Raw genomic sequence first — 18,236 nt, forward strand, 5'->3', positions numbered from 1 at the left:
GGAGAATTATTTTTCATGGAATGTCTTTTTATACCTTTAAAATTTTGTCTGGAAGGCATGTATTATAGATAAAAATATATTTTTTAAATCTTATGACTGCTTGTTGTGTCAAGGTCGAACTGCACTTCATGTCATTCAAGGCCCTCTGTAATCTGATCAGTTTTTCCCATGCTATTATCCTATTACCCATGACATCCAAATATGAAACTACATCTCTAAGTAGGCTAGTTTTCCCACAGCTCCCCAGGAGACACTATATTCCGCCCACTTACACTCATTTCTTTGCTCGTATTATTTCCTCCTATTTAACCCCCTATTCTTCAAACCTGATTCCAGATCTTCTTTCTCCAACCCATTTCCCTAAAACTACTAATGTACTTAGAGTTTGGCTCTTATGCATTTTAACATTTACTTTGTGATAGTTTAGTGTCCTCAATTAAAGTAGAAGCTCCCTATGGACAAGTAGGGGCTGGGAAACAGTTGAAGAAATATTTTTGATTGGTTCTTCTCCATGTTAAATGGATTTTAGACTAATCACTATTGTTGACCTTTGGGTCCAGTCACAATAAGGCCTTTTAGTCTGAATATGTTGGCTTTCTTTTGTACTTGATCTCGGTGAGTAACTAGATTAGTGAACTACAAGAGAAAGCCAGTAATTAATGGAATTTATTTGCAAGGAACTTTTACAACATAATTAGAAAATACTTTCATCCGCAAAGACAGCCTAATAACACATTCTCATGGTGGTTTACAATGTATCTGTATAGTCCTCCATCTGAAGAGATGATAAAGAAACAAGTGTGTGAACCATAATTAAATCCATTAGGCACAGTGTGAGAAATAATGTTTAAACAACAGTTCAACAGCTGCAACACCCATATTCTACCAAATGTTTTTTAATGCTTGAAACAGATACAGTTAAAGATAATTTATTGTTCCTATCTTATATTTCAAAATAAATAACAAAAAATAAAAATCATTATTGCTTGATACATTCAATTTGTAAAAGACAACTGGTGTTATTGTAGAGATCCAAACTAACCTACAGTATTAAAATTACTAAAGCCATGGGGTATAAATGAGCTAAAACAAAAAATAACAACTACAGAACTTTAAAATATCTACAAAAGATTAAAAATAATAAAGAGTAGGAAAGTAGTTTGCAAAAATCTTCAAAAAACCACTTTCTGTCTTCTTTTTAAATTAAAGGATATTCTTTTGTTTTAAACATCCTTTATGTATTAATCAAGTTATCTGTTGTTACAAACCTGACATTCCTGGGAATAAAAGTCAGCTACTTTTCAATTAATAAGTTGAAAGTATGGCACATCAATATTTATATAGGCCATCTAATTTCAGACTTTAACAAGGTTTTCAAAGCATTGATATACTTTAAAGGGAAGATTGGGTTTAAATGTTATTCAAATAAGAGTTTCTGATTAGAAAAGTGATCTATGACCAAATTCTATACTATACTCTATATAGACTTTAAGCCAAATTATTTAAAAATAGCTTTAAATGTGAAAACAATTTGCTGCTTCAGGTCATACAAGCAGACGTGGCAAAAGTAAGGAAAGAAAGCAAATAACTGAACTGATTATGCTTCAAGTTTCCATCTGAACTCCAAACATCAGTAGTCACTCAGACTGGCACAAGGAAGAGACATTGCTCATCTCGTTGTTCAAAAAGGTATCTTTAGTTAAAAAAACAAAGAGAGACTTTGAAAAAGGGATTTGAAAACAACTATACATGGAAACTGTGACATTTCAGGCATTTAAAAAAGGTTATCGGGCTTCCCTGGTGGCGCAGTGGTTGAGAGTCTGCCTGCCAATGCAGGGGACACGGGTTTGAGCCCTGGTCTGGGAAGATCCCACATGCCGCGGAGCAACTGGGCCCGTGAGCCACAACTACTGAGCCTGCGCGTCTGGAGCCTGTGCTCCGCAACAAGAGAGGCCGCGACAGTGAGAGGCCCGCTCACCGCGATGAAGAGTGGCCCCCGCTCTCTGCAACTAGAGAAAGCCCTCGCACAGAAACGAAGACCCAACACAGCCAGAAATAAATAAATAAATAAATAATTTTTTTAAAAAAGGGTTATCTTCTTATAAAAATACTATTCTGGAAAGTATAATCCAATATCAGAAAGCAATTCATGAATACATCATTCTTTTTTTAATAACCTTATTGAAGTATAACCGATGCACAATAAACTGAACATATTTAAAGTGCACAACTTGATGAGTTTTGATCTAGGTATATACCTGTGAAAACTTCACCATAATCAAGTTAAAGACCATTCCATTACTTCCCAAAGTTTCCTCATTTCCTTTTTAATCTGTCTCTCTCTCCATACCCTTTCTCTCCCAGTACCCATGTCCAGGCAACCACTGATCTACTCTGTCTAGTAAAGTATGCATTTTCTATAATTGTATGTACATAGAATTACACAGGTTGTACCCTTTTTGTCTGCCTCATTCATTCAGCACTATTATTTTAAGAGTTAATAATTCATTTTAATAATTCACTCTCAAGATTTAATAATTCATTTTAAGATTTAATAATTCATTCCACTTTATTGCTAAGAAGTATTCCATTGCATAGTTACAATTTGGTTTATCCATTCACCTTTTGGTGGACATGTGAGTTCTTTCCAGCATTTGGATAATATAAAATAAAGCCGCTAGGAATATTTGTATGTAAGTCTTCATGTGGATATATATTTGTTTCTCTTGGATAAATATCTAGGAGCAGAAGAGTTAGAGTGTATGGTAAGTGCATCTTTAACTTTTTAAGAATGTGCCAGACTGTCTTCCAAATGTAAATGTACTATTTTACATTCCCACCAACAGTGTATGAAAGTTCCAGTGGATTCACATCATCATGGACACTTGGTGTGGTCAGTCTTTTTCATTGTAGCCATTTTTATAGCTGTGTAGTGGTATCTCATTGTGGGTTTTTTGTTTTGTTTTGTTTTGTTTGCATTTCCCTAATGACTAAACATGTTGAGTATTTTTCATGCTACTTTTCAATGGTATCTCTTCTTTGGTAAATCTCTAGTCACATTATTTGCCCATTTTAAAACTGGAGTTTTTGTCTTCTTATTGATGGGTTGTAAGAGTTCTTTATATAGTTTAGATACAAATTCTTTGTCAGATATGTTTTACAAATATTTTCTCCCAGTCTGTAAATTTCCTTTAAATTTTCTTAATTATGTTTTTCCAACAGCTGTTTTAAATTTATGAAGTACAATTTATTAACTTTTTCTTTTACAGATTTATAGCGATTTTCTGTGCCCTAATTAAGAAATCTTTGCCTAACTCAAGATCATGAAGACTTTTCTCCTATGTTTTCCTTTTAGAAGTTTCATAGCTTTAGATTTTACATTTAGGTATATGATCCATTTTGATTTTATTTTTGTAGATGTGTAAGGTACAAGGCAAGGTTCATTTCTTTGCAAAAAGATGTCTAACTGACCACAGTTGCTGAAAAGATGATCTATTTCTCATTGAATTGCCTTCGCAATTTTCTTGAAAATCAAGTTTTCATATCTGTATATGTCTATTTCTGAACACTCTATTCTGTTCCATGGATCTATCTGTCTTACACCCATACCACACTGTCTTGATTACTGTTGCTTTATAAATCTTAAATCAAGTAGTGTAAGTCCTCTGACTTTAATTTTCTTTTTTGGAAACTGTTTTGGCTCTCCTAGACCCTCTTTTGTTCCATATAAATTTTAGAATCAAGTTGTCAGTTTCAACAAACGAGTCTCCTGGGATTCTGATTGGGATTGCATTGGATATAGATCAATATGGGGAGAATAGATATCTTAACAATACTGAGTCTTTCAAACAATAAACATGATATCTCTCACCATTTATTTGTTTTCTTTGATTTCTTTCATTAGTGTTTTGTATGTCAGCATAGCAGATCTTGCACATATCTTATTAGATTTATATTTAAATATTACATGTTTTGTGCTATTATAAATTATACTATTTCCATTTCAAATTCCAATCATTCACTGCTAATACATAAAAATAAAATTCATTTTTGTATATTGACTTTGGATACTACAACTCTACTAAATTTACTTATTAGTTCTAGTTACTTTTGTGTACATTTTCTCCATAGACAATCATGTTACTTGTGAAAAGACACAGCTTTATTGCTTCCTTTCCAATATGTATGCTTTTATTTCTTTTTCTATTGCACTGATATGACCTCCACTACAATACTGAATAAAAATGGTGAGCATGGAGAACCTTGCCTTGTTCCCTTTCTTAGGAGGAAAGCAGTCTTTCACCATTAGTTAAGATATTAAGTGCAAATTTTTTGTAGATGCCTTCTATAAGAGTGAAAAAGTTGTCTTTTATTCCCACATTGCTGAGAATTTTTATCCTAAATGTTGGATTTTGTCATACGCTTTTTCTACACCTTTTAGAGAAACATATGGTGTTTCTTCCTTGGTCTATCCTTCTTCAGTTTCTTTTTTTCTTTAATCTGCTGTTTACACTGATTGATTTTCAAATGTTGAACCAACCTTGCATTCCCAGGAAAATGACCCCCTTGGTCACAATGCATTACCCTTTCTATATAATGCTGGATTCAATTAAATAATATTTTGCTGAGGATTTTTGTATCTATGCCCACGAGGAGTATTTGTGGTCTTCTCGTACTGTCTTTGTCTGGTTTGGGTATCAGGATAATGCTGGCTTCAAAAAATGAGTTGGGAAGTGCTCCCTCCTCTTCTATTTTTTGGAAGAGTTCATGTAGAACTGGCATTATTTCTTCTTTAAATGTTGGGTAGATTTTGCCAGTGATAGCATGTGGGACTGGAGTTTACTTTGTCAATTTACAACTACAACATACATTTCCTTTGGTGATTTATGACATTAAAGTTATTTCTTTTTTAGTGAGCATCCTTCTTCATTCCTGGTAATGTTCCTTATTCTGAAATCTGCCGTACCTGATACTACTATAGCCACTCCACCTTTCTTTTGATGAATGTTCATACTGTATATCTTTTCTATCTACTCCTTTTAATCTATTTGTGTCTTTATATTTAGAATGAATTTTTTTTAGACAGTATAGAGTTAGGTCTTGCTCTTCTATCCACTCTGACAATCTCTGATTAGTCTGTTTTGAACATTTATATTCATTGTAATTATCAATATGTTTGGATTAAAATCCTCATCTTGCTAGCTGTTTTCTATTCATTCTGTTCTTCATTCCTTTTATACTTTGATTTCTGCTTGATTTTGGATTATGTACTTAGGATTCCATTTTATCTCTACTACTGGCTTATTATTTAACCTCATTTTTAAAAATGTTAGTAGTAGTAGGCAGTCAACTGTCTTTTAGAATGATCAAAAACAAGTCAATAAGTATTTTTTTATATTTATTTTTAACCATTTTCAGAGATCTTCATTTCTTTGTACAGATCAAAATTTCTATCTGGTAAGATACCTGGTATTCTATTCCTTCTGCTTGAAGAACTTCCTATATAGCATTTATTGTAGTAAAGTCTGCTATTAATGAACTCTCTTAGCTTTTGTCTGAAAAAAGTGTGAATTGTTTTCACTGACTGCCTTCGAGATTTTCTCATCCTTGTTTTTCCAACAGTTTTAATATGATATATCTAGGTTTTTAAAATCCCACTTGGAACTTTCTGAGTTTTGTTAATTCCCTAGTTTAATAAATTTTATTTTATTTAGAGAATTCTTAGCAGTTACCTCTTTAAATATTTTTTCTGTCCCAAGGTCCCTCTCTTCCTCTTCTCCTTATGAGATACAATTTATCCCCAGCTCTTGTTTGTGTGTATGCGAGTTTTAAACTGTTTATACTCTTCGTATTTCAATTTGGGTAGTTCCTGTTTACCTATCTTCCAAGTTCATCAACACTTTCTTCATTTGTGTCAAGTTTCCTAATGAGCCCAAAGGTATTCTTCTTCCCTGTTACTGTGTTTTTAAATTCCTAGCATTTCTATTTTACTTGTTCTTACAGTTTCCGTCTCTCTGTGAAATTCCTCATCTAATCAAGCTTGTTCACTTTTTCCATTAGCCCCTTTACCATACTAATTAGCCATTTAAAAGTCCTTATTTGATAGTACCAACATCTGAGTCATCTCTGTGTCTGGTTCTGTTAAATGTTTTGTCTATCGAGTAGGGGGTTTATTTTTCTTGCTTTTTATGGTTTATAATTCTTTCATTAAATACTGGTTATCACGAGTAGGACAGTAAAGACTGAGGTAAATAGCATTTATAGCTGAAAATGGGCATGCCTCTTATTTTGCTAGAAACTTAAGGTGTAGGACTGAGTCAATTTCATCAGGAGTTGATCTTATTTAGGTTTTGTTGTTGTTATGGTTAAAGTGCACCACTGGCTTCAGATCTCTCTGGTATTACCTTGTGCTTAAGTTGAAGGATGGAGTTGCCAAAGGATTTTTTCTTATTGTTCCTGCTCTACCCTTAGCTTTTGACCTTCTCTATTCACATTTTTGCTCCCTCCTCCAACAGTAGACTGCTGTTGCTTGATACTTAGTGCTTGCTAGCTTGCTGTGGGGCAGGGGGTTCTCAGTTGTCCTGTCTCAGCCTCAGCTTTGGGCAAGTCCTGTGTCCCTGAGCCTTGGTCATTGGGCTTTCTTGGTGGTCTTCCTCCTCCCCAAGGATAGGATATTTTTAATGGTCCCTGGGGCCAGGATGTCTTTCTCTTCCTATTCCCCTAGGAATAGAGGGTTTTTCTGTTTCCTCTCCCCAGTCATAATGGGTCTTCATCTGATGACAACAAGATTTGTTGCCCTCCCCCAGTGACTTACAGTATTTGTTCCACAGGGAAGGGAGGTCAGGCAGGGCTCTGTTTTTCTCACAGAAGCAACTGCTCTCCTCCTCCAGGCCTATGCACTAAGAAAGGCTTTTTTCAGTCCCTTACCCCATGCTCAAATCTTCTCTTAGGTACCCAGTGAAGTTCATAGAGAAAAGTCTATTAGTGGGTGTAAACTCCCCTTCTGTTAGTAGCTTCCAGGGGTTCTAGATTCTCCTGTTATCCACACTCAATTTTTAGCAATGTGTGAAATTTTTTCACTGAATTTGTCTTACCTGTTTGTAGGGAGCTTGATGTCTTTTGTCTGTGCTCTGCCAAAGGTGGGGAAATGCTTACATCCTGTCTCTCCTTGGAGGGCTCTGTCTTTCCTTACATTTCAGGCTACTACGTTGCACTGTAACTTAGGTTCTCTGGTCAGTTTAATTAAAAGTTATGATTTTGTAGATCATACAGTTTTTTCTTATTGTAAGGGTGGATACGATGTTCTTTCCAGTCTTCTCCATCCTAAGCAAAATTGAAACTCTCCAGTACTTTGCTGTTGTTGTTTTTGAACTTCACAAGCTGGCCCTAAAATTTATATGGAAATGCAAAAAATCAAGAATTGCCAAAATATTCTTGAAGAACATCAAGGTGATGATAAACAAGACAGTGAGTTATTGGTGCAAAGACAGACAAATACACCAATGGAAAAGAATACAAAGCCCAGAAACAGACCCACAGAAACACAAACACTTAATTTACAACAGAGGTGGCATATTGCAGAATAGTGGAGGGAAACACAGTCTTACAAGTGACAATTAGATGTCCACCTGGTGGGGAGGGGGAGAAACTTACATCCACCTCACCTAATAACCAAAAGGCCAATTCCACATGGACAGTAGAACAAAACGTAAAAGGCAAAACAACTCAATCTCTTCTACAAGTTAATATAGGGTAATATCTTCATGACTTTGAGGTATGCATAAAAAAATCAACAATCATAAAGGAAAATAATGATAAATTTGAATACACTAAGATTAAGATCCTTTGTTTATCAAAAGATACCATTAAGAGAGTGAAAGGCAAGTCATAGAGGGGGAAAGATATCTGCAACACATAGAACTGACAAGGATTCATATCAACAATATAAGAATATATACATGCTCCAACAACACGTTCGAAAAATGGGCAAGAAATTTGAATGGCACTGCATACAAGAAGATATCTAATTAACCAATAACTGTATGTAAAGGTGCTCAACTTCATTTGTAATGAGGGAAATGCAATTTAAAAACACAATGAGATACCACTAAACAACTACCAGTAATTCCACTCCCAGAAATAACTCGACAGAAATTCAAGCACATGAACACCAGGAAAATATATACAAGAACGTTCAGAGCAGCATTATTTGTAATAGTAAAACACTGGAATCAATGCAAATATCCATTTAGACAGTGGAATGGGTAAGTTGTTTATTCAAACAATGGGATTCTCTACAGCAAAGGATATGAATAAATCACAGCTATATGCAACAATAGACATGCATCTCAGAAATATAATACAGAACAAAAGTAGTCAGTATAGAGCAAAATAAAAGCAGTTAATATAGAGCAAAATACCATATAGTTCCATTTAATATAAATTTCAAAAAAATAGGCAAAACTATAATGTTTAAGGGTACAGACTTAGGTGCTAAAACATCAGTTTGTTGTTAACTTTGTAAGGGAAGAAGAGGATAGTGATTGTGAAGGAAAACACTGGGGCTTTGGGGATGCTTGTTGTGGTCTACTCCCTAACCTAGCTGGTAGTTACATGGGTGTTCACTTTGTAGATAATTAATTGACCTGTATATTTATGTCTTCTGTGCTTTACTGCATATGTAGTATACATCATAATAACCTCCCTTCACTCTCCCCCCTCCCCCCCAAAAAAACTTCTGGCCATTAATGAACTTATTTTTTACTAGAGGTGTTTCAAATAGAGTGGTGGACTTATCTGAAATATATTCTTCAGTTCTAACTTTATAGGATTCTAGAAAGATATTTTGTGTTTCCTTGGAGTCTGGTTGGGGGGATTCTTCCCCTGTTTGGAACTGAGAGACATAGAATCCAGATAATGGTTCAAAAAAAAAATTAGCTTTATTACTGACAAAAAGCTGGATTAGAGGATGTGTGACCACAATGGGCTACCAAATACCCTACCTCTAAATTAGACGGACTTGCTCACCCAAGTGCAAGGCAGAAGTGGACAGCTTCAGGCTTTCCTGTAGCCTACCTCAGAAAGCTCAGGATTTGGCTGAAATCAAAGAAACACAGATATAAAGAAATTTGCCCATGAGTCACTCCTCTTTCCCCAGGATGGAGTGAGTGGGGGAGCTTGCCTTTCCCTCCTGGACAGCGGAATGGAAATTCTCTACACTCTGTGGAAATGTGAAGAATGAGGAATAAATATTACCCCTAGCAACAGGCAGACTAGCTATGCTTGATAGTCTATTTGAAGTCAGCTCTCTGAAGCTTAGCAAAGGCTACCAGGGGCAAAAATTTTAGAATAAGCTTCATTCTTGCTCTTAAACCTACTTTCCCCTCTTCCACTTTTAAACCTGGGTATAAACCCCAACCACAATTTTTTTCAGTGGCTTTCCTGGAAGCAAATGCAGAGACTAGTAAGTGAGGGAGAAAGGAGCAGGTGATTATATATGTGAATCTTCTCTAAGTTGTATATTTATGAGTGAAGTCTATCTTTCCCGTTTCTCCATGAGACGTATTAAATTCTGGTACACAACTTTAAGCACCTGTGGAGCTTATTTAAATTATTCTTTTTCCAGGTAAAGTTAAGCTTGGTTCAGTTACTTGCTTTTTGATATTTAGAAATACTCAATGATTATCTACATTGGCCTTCTTCCAAAGACAATAAAATATAAATACATATCTACAACTTAAAGCTACTTCCTTTTCAGAGTGATGAATGATGATTACTGTGTATCCACAAATACTTTTATTCATGATTTTAATTAGCATGGATAATTTGGTCCAGGAGATTTCAGTTCAGACACAGCAGGGCAAGTGTGCTTTTTAAAATTATACTCTTATTTTTATTCTGAGATAATTGTAGCTTCACATGCAGCTGTAAGAAATGATACAGAGAGATTCCATTGTGCCCTTTGCCCAATTTCCTCCAATGGTAACATCTTGCAAAGCTGTTGCACAATTTCACAACCAAGATACTGACATCCATACGGTCATGATACAGAGCATTTCCATCCTCACAAGGATTTCTGATGTTGCCCTTGTATAGCCACAGACACAATTCCCTCCCCCATCACCAATCCCCTCCTTAACCCCTGGAAACCACTAATCTGTTCTCCATTTCTATAATTTTGTCATTTCAAGAATGTTTTATAGGGAGTGTTCTAATTTCATACTTTTACATGTACCTGTCCAGTTTTCCCAGCACCACTTATTGAAGAGGCTGTCTTTTCTCCACTGTATATGCTTGCCTCCTTTATCAAAGATAAGGTGACCATATGTGCGTGGGTTTATCTCTGGGCTTTCTATCCTGTTCCATTGATCTATATTTCCGTTTTTGTGCCAGTACCATACTGTCTTGATTACTGTAGCTTTGTAGTATAGTCTGAAGTCTGGGAGCCTGATTCCTCCAGCTCTGTTTTTCTTTCTGAAGATTGCTTTGGCTATTCGGGGTCTTTTGCGTTTCCATACAAATTGTGAAATTTTTTGTTCTAGTTCTGTGAAAAATGCCAGTGGTAGTTTGATAGGGATTGCATTGAATCTGTAGATTGCTTTGGGTAGTATAGACATTTTCACAATGTTGATTCTTCCGATCCAAGAACATGGTATATCTCTCCATCTATTTGTATCATCTTTAATTTCTTTCATCAGTGTCTTATAATTTTCTGCATACAGGTCTTTTGTCTCCTTAGGTAGGTTTATTCCTAGATATTTTATTCTTTTTGTTGCAGTGGTAAATGGGAGTGTTTTCTTAATTTCACTTTCAGATTTCTGTTGTGCTTTTATAAGAATTTGTCCATTTCTTCCAGGTTGTCCATTTTATTGGCATACAGTTGCTTGTAGGAATCTCTCATGATCCTTTGTATTTCTGCAGTGTCAGTTGTTACTTCTCCTTTTTCATTTCTAATTCTGTTGATTCGAGTCTTCTCCCTTTTTTTCTTGATGAGTCTGGTTAATGGTTTATCAATTTTGTTTATCATCTCAAAGAACCAGCTTTTAGTTTTATTGATCTTTGCTATCGTTTCCTTCATTTCTTTTTCATTTATTTCTGATCTGATCTTTATGATTTCTTCTCCTAACTTTGGGGTTTTTTTGTTTTTCTTTCTCTAATTGCTTTAGGTGTAAGGTTAGGTTGTTTATTTGAGATGTTTCTTGTTTCTTAAGGTAGGCTTGTATAGCTATAAACTTCCCTCTTAGAACTGCTTTTGCTGCATCCCATAGGTTTTGGGTCATTGTGTTTTCATTGTCATTTGTTTCTAGGTATTTTTTGATTTCCTCTTTGATTTCTTCAGTGATCTCTTGGTTATTAAGTAGTGTGTTGTTTAGCCTCCATGTGTTTGTATTTCTTACAGACTTTTTCCTATAATTGATATCTACTCTCATAGCATCGTGGTAGGAAAAGATACTTGATACGATTTCAATTTTCTTAAATTTACCAAAGCTTGATATGTAACTCTTTACCTAATTTTCTGGCTGCTTAACTACAGAGCAAAGGAACTCAGGCATTTGCCAAAGGTCACAGACCACCTCCTTGTAAGTGAGGATTAACTAATGATTCTTATCAGTACTTGCAGCTTTATAACCTTGGGAAGCCCTTGACTGACTCTCTCTCTCTCTCTCTCAGCCTCAACCAGACAAGATGCTTTTCCAGGTGTATTCTTTGAAATATGAACTCCAAGAAATGCTCCTAAAGGGGAGGCTGGGGGAGTTCATGGTCAAATAAGTTTGAGGAAATTCTGAATACTATAATCCTATTCCTCTTTTGAAATAAACAAATGCCCTTTGGTGTACAAAAGGAAGGATCCAGTATCCAACTGCCCAATTTCAAACCTCCACTTGCTAGACAGTAACCTTCAGGAAGACAGTTAACTTTCCCATATCTCAGTTTCCCCATCTGTAAAGTGGAAATAACAACAGTTCCCCACTCATATGAATGAAAGATTAACTATAAGGACACGAGAAAACACTTGATAAATGTTAATTACTATTATTATTGCCATCATAATCAGAATCATTATGATCTTGTTAAAAACACACATGTCCAGACTCCACCCCTGGAGATTGAGATTTATTAAGTCTAGGGGAGAGTCGAGTCCAGATGAAGAAGTAGAGGTTTATCTGGAACAAGAATGTGTCCAAGATAGTACTAGAGGCAGGATTCAAACCCAGATCAAACTGCCTGATGGAGAGATGTCACACTTAACATCCATACTCACATTCAGTAAATTCTTTAACTCTGTAGTCCTGCAAAAAGAGCACAGTTCTCTCCTGAACTGAAGGTTGGGCTTGTAATATAAACTCGTGATTCCTTAAGGGGTAGTTCAATAAAATAAAATGCAGTTCTGTGACGCTGGTACACAACAGCTTGCAAAAAAATTCCTAAATGTAGCAGTAAGCATCGGTATGTAAAAACTTTATTTGTAAGTCATTGTTTAGCAAATCAAATCTGAAGATAAGACATTATTTCTTTAGAAATACAAGAAAACAACTATGATTGCTATTATTTCTGTAGGTTTCACCACCACACTGCTGATTTCCAAAGGTCTTACTGTCAAGAACCAGGCGGATTTCCAAGACACTTGGGGAATCACTCTGGAGGTGGTGGCAATCTTCTTACCACTTCGGTAGCAATCCTTAGGTAGGCTTTGGCCTGGAAAAGAACAGATTTGTTTGTTCTATATTTCTCCCTAGTAGACATCAAATGACTCACAAACTGTCTGCCATAGTTGTCTACTGAATTGAATAGTAGAAAGGCTGAATGAGATGAGGAAACTCAATAGTTAGAAGATACTGCTGTGAACAATGCATGTAGGGCAGGGGAGAAATGGGTTTAGATTATTTGGAAGGTGACTTTCTGAAAAAAATATTTAGTAGCAGCAATTACTGTTTTTCAAACTCTAACTCCCATGTCAGCAAACTAGCAACCCAGTCTAGCTGCAGAAAACTTACACCTTCCTCTTCTGACAAACTGATATCTTGAGTTAGATACTGCCAAACTTCTTTGGCATAAGGGTTATTAGTCATTTTTGAAAAGACTATCTATTACCACCCTATGTTTATCTTCAGAAAGCATTTTCTTTATTCTCTCTGACAATGGTGTCTAATACCAGCACCAAGCACCTCTAGGCTCCTCCATTTGGTGAGATTTAAGTACCACGCAAGAATTCCTGGAATCAGTTGTCATACTCTTCATCTCTGGGACCCCAGTACAACAGAACACGAAAAGCAGCTCCCAGGAGCTAAGTGGGCCACAACTAACCTAATGCCTGCACAGTCCAGTTAGAACAATGGTCATGGCATTTGCATTTTAAAGTTTTAAACAATTGAAATGTAAATACTACTTATTTCTCCTATCTTATCTATAAAAAGTAACTGTAAGACAATAGTAAGATTTTCTAGAACCAGTAATATATACATTTATATATTTACAGTTGTATACATACTACTTCTACTACTACTACTACTACTACTACTACTACTACTACAACTGCTGCTGCTGCTGCTGCTGCTGCTGCTGCTGCTGCTGCTGCTGCTGCTACTGCTACTACTACTGCTACTACTGGAAGTAATGCTAATGGCTAAAATTTGCTTGAGTACTTAATATCTGCCAAGTATTATTTCACCTATCCTCAAGTTATCCTAAGGGGTAAATTCTGTCACTATTCCCACTTTATATACAAGAAAACCAAGACCACGAAAGGTGAAGAGTCTTGTCCACAGCATCACAGCTAGTGTGAGATGAGCTGGGCTCTGAATCCAGGCTGACCAGCTCCCTGACTCTGCATGGTAAAAGGACTGTTTGAGGCTTCTTTACCCTGACTTGATGAAGTACTTAACTGTGTTTCACACATCTTGATTTTTTAAAACTATGCTTGAAAGTAAATATTTCCTCCATTTGGGGAAATATTTTAATATAGACCTCTGTGTATTTACATTATGAAGTTGATACAATGTATTAAGAAACCAGCAATTTGAAAAACAAAAGAATTATTTTTATATAATATATAATTATATATATATATATAAAATCTTGTGCCACAAAGAGAAACCCATATTTGTAACTCACATCAGAAACTTAAATATTTGCCACATATTAAGATCATAAAGAAAGAACAAAAAACGAATATACACACACACATATTTGTGTGTGTGTATATGTACCTGTATCTGTGGATACATATGTATGTATACATATATATATAAACAAGGAGTTACTGTATAGCACAGGGAATGCTGCTCAATATTCTGAAAAGAATGTGAAAAAGGATAGATACATATATACGTTAAAAAAAAAAAAGTTACTTACATTTGCCCCCTGGGGGGTGGTGAAAAAAGCCAGTCATGTCTGTTATCTCTCAATCAACATGTTGGAAAATTGTTCATTATGAAAATTTTAAATGATACTAATTACAATAATGACAAACCTTTAAGTGTATGTTGTCTGTATGTATACTGCCATGCTACTTGTTTCATTGTTGAAACATAAAATATATGTTTCACGTTACTACTTTAAATCTTATATTTTGGCTCTACTTCTTGAAAAAAAATCCAATGATTATAGTCAGAAATGTTTGACTTTAAAAGGAGCAATTGGTTATTTATATTAATATTAATAATTGATATATTTGGGTTTGTATTTATCAAGTTTTTGTGGTCTCTCCAAAAGACCTGGTTTAATTTCTTATTCAAGCTATGTTAACTTATTTTCTACTAACTTTTAAAAATAAGTATACACTTGACCCCTTTTCTTTGGAAGTTGTATATTTAATATTTGTCAGTTTTTAACCTAGAAACATCAGTATAATTTAAAAATAATCAGAGAGTAATTCTATTTAATACCTTTAAGATCTACCTTGACAGTGTAAGGACATTACGCATAAATCTACTTTCCAATGCTACTTTTTCATTGGTGATACATATTTTAAAAACTTTTTTAAATACATGCACTGGTCCTAAGTGCACAGATCAGTGAAACTGTACACACTGAACACACCTCTGTAACTCAACACCTATGTCAATAAACAGAATACTTATGTCAGATCCCAGAAAAAAACAACAACTATGTTCGATCCCTAATAGTTGAATTATACTTTATTTTAACAGGAAACTGTTAAAATTTCATTTGCGTCCTTTTTTTAAAGAATAGCTATCAAAACATGAATAAGGCCTTACACGTTTTTACTGAGTACATACTATACCAAGTACTAGTATAAGTAATCTCATTTATGTAATCTCATAAGTAATCTCACTTATGTAAAATAAACACCATTGGTTCAATGTGGATGAAGAAATTGGAGTTGTCTGCTCAAAGTCACAAAGTCAGCAGGCTGGAGAACATTCACACGTGGGTCCGCCTGACTCCAAAGCCCAGCTCCTTCTACCACATCACATATTAAACAGTAAATCCAAAATACAAGTAATTCTAATCATAATTCTCTATCTAAAAATGGTTTCAGTCTCTGTTATAGTTAACAGAAACAACAGACTTTGTTTAAAAATGGAAATAACATATACTTTATAAAGAAATATTTCTCTTAAATCTAAAAGTGCTGATTTTCAGCCATGTATCTTTTTTTTTTAAACATCTTTATTGGAGTATAATTGCTTTACAATGGTGTGTTAGTTTCTGCTGTATAACAAAGTGAATCAGCTATACGTATACATATATCCCCATATCTCCTCCCTCTTGCGTCTCCCTCCCACCCTCCCTATCCCACCCCTCTAGGTGGTCACAAAGCACCAAGCTGATCTCCCTGTGCTATGTGGCTGCTTCCCACTAGCTATCTATTTTACATTTGGTAGTGTATATATGTCAATGGTACTCTCTCACTTCGTCCCAGCCTTACCCTTCCCCCTCCCTGTGTCTTCAAGTGCATTCTCTACGTCTGCATCTTTATTCCTGTCCTGCCCCTAGGTTCATCAGAACCTACAAGGAATAAATGCTGGAGAGGGTATGGAAAAAAGGGAACCCTCTTGCACTGTTGGTGGGAATGTAAATTGATACAGCCACTATGGAGAACAGTATGGAGGTTCCTTAAAAAACTAAAAATAGAACTACCCTATGACCCAGCAATCCCAGTACTGGGCATATACTCTGAGAAAACCACAATTCAAAATGAGTCATGTACCACAGTGTTCATTGCAGCTCTATTTACAATAGCCAGGACATGGAAGCAACCTAAGTGTCCATCGACAGATGAATGGATAAAGAAGATGTGGTACATATATACAATGGAATATTACTTGGCCATAAAAAGAAACAAAATTGAGTTATTTGTAGTGAGGTGGATGGACCTAGAGTCTGTCATACAGAGTGAAGTAAGTCAGAAAGAGAAAAACAAATACTGTATGCTAACACATGCATCTTTATAAATACCTTTTATCTCCCAGTAGCTTTTCTAGGTGTTTAAAGCCTAATATTTTATGATGAAAATTTAAAGCTCACTAAGGCAAGCTGAGGCCATCATTCTATAACCTTAGTTCTAATTTTTGTTAAATTAGAGACATAAACCTATCTGACTGCACAAAATACTGAATGATTCCATAATAATCAAATTTGCTACATTTAACCTTTGCTTTTTAATGGACTATCTCCAAGCTTAAACTTTCAATATATCGCACTCAAAGCAATGGTTAGATTTTTACTTGCTGAGAAACCACTAAAAGTGCTTAGTTTAACAGTTTCAATTTCCACAAAACTGTTGAGATTGAATTTTTTCAGCCAGTGCAGTATCATTTCAACAAATACTTTTTGGTTCTTATTGTGTGCAAGGCATTGTTTCGGGAAATCTGTGGGAGGTAACAATAAAAAAGGGAGGCAGAAGTGCTCACTGGTGAAGAGGTGGGGCCTTGAGATCAGACAGGTATGGTTTAAAATCCTGGTTCCATTACTTATTAACACTGGCCCTGGGCAAGTTAATTAACCCTTCTAGGCTCAGTTTCCATATGTGTAAAATGGTTATAATAATAGTATCTACCTCAAAGGGCTTGGGGGCATATTAAGTAAGAATAAACTATGTGAAGTACCGGAATATAAGAAGCAAATAATAAGTACTAGTGGCTACTATTATTACTATTATGTCCTCAAGTAATTTACAATCTCACTGAAGAGCTCATATTAACATATCCTTTTGGACACTTTCCCTGCCTGAGGAATAAGTAAATTAAATCCCTTCCTTTTGTTTAATCCACAACTAGGAAAAGCAAACACATACATGGCATACGTAAAAAATATGATTTAGATTTCTCAGACTATTAATACTCTCTTTCTCACCAACTCAACTCTACATGAACTAACCCTTCTCTCCTATTCAAGATCTTTCATTGGGCCATCTAGAGACACAGATAATACAGCTGGATCTTATTTGTCTGCTCTGTCATTACCAAGTAAAGGAACTGGGATGGCAACCAAAGTGCAGAAGTTTTATGGAGAGCTTTTCCCTTTGTCTTTGTTTTTAAATATTTGAAGTTCTAATTTTCCATACACAGTCATTTCATATTAGGACTATGACGTAATAATGCAGAAATGATAAGATAATAAAGTTTCTACTTACATTTAAACGTCTTTACCAGGAATATCTTATAGCACACCTTTTAACACACCAATATTAAGATTTTCACTTGACAAAAAGAATGAAACCACAAAATTAATAGTCAATCATGAGTCCATCACTGTGTCCTGGACTCAATCAAAGGCAAAAGGTAGATATAGTTGAATGAACAATTATAATTACACAAACAAGAGGAAATGCTATTGAATTTAAGAGTTCTGAATCCTAAAGTGTCCATTTTCTCTCCCTTCCTCTATTGCTTTCTCTGGCTATTTCACACTACTTGTATTTGGAGTTTCAATTACTCCCCTTTCCTCAGTGGTGCACGTATTCAGAAGGTTCTGGCCTTTGGCTGAGTAGGCAGAAGCCTGATGGAGCTTTTTAATTGGTACTGTAACCCTTCCCAACTTTTCCAATGATGCCTCAAAGTCAGCACATTTCATACCTTTTGATTAATCACTGTGTTTTTAGTGTTTGTCTCTTCTGAAAGTTAAATATTACTGGGAGAGTTAAATCCCTAATGCCTAATTTTAAAAGATTTTATGGGCAGAGAATGAGAGCCCTGGAACCTGGTGCTGAGAGGAGGGAGTGATGGAAGATGGAGAAGAGAAGGCGGAATTAGAAAGAAGACAAAAAGCTA

The 18,236-nt window shown here is 35.3% G+C and overlaps 1 protein-coding gene across 4 annotated transcripts in view; it reads right to left on the reverse strand.

Annotated features, from left to right (window-relative positions):
* NUBPL (NUBP iron-sulfur cluster assembly factor, mitochondrial) overlaps positions 1-18,236 on the reverse strand; it is a 438,815-nt gene that overhangs the window by 88,744 nt on the left and 331,835 nt on the right. For 3 of the 4 annotated variants that reach the window (XM_082384184.1, XM_082384183.1, XM_082384182.1), the window contains 2 exons: positions 9,003-12,696; positions 7,095-7,386 (listed from right to left, as the gene is read on the reverse strand). In XM_082384184.1, the coding sequence (XP_082240310.1) occupies positions 12,634-12,696 (63 nt within the window). In that variant the 3' untranslated portion in view covers positions 7,095-7,386; positions 9,003-12,633. Of the gene's footprint in view, positions 1-7,094; positions 7,387-9,002; positions 12,697-18,236 lie in introns of those variants that run through there. The other variant, XM_082384185.1, reaches the window with a different exon arrangement.

The sequence above is a fragment of the Balaenoptera borealis genome (genome assembly GCF_965194805.1).
Source record: "Balaenoptera borealis genome assembly, chromosome: 3".
Classification (NCBI taxonomy): Eukaryota; Metazoa; Chordata; class Mammalia; order Artiodactyla; family Balaenopteridae; genus Balaenoptera; species Balaenoptera borealis.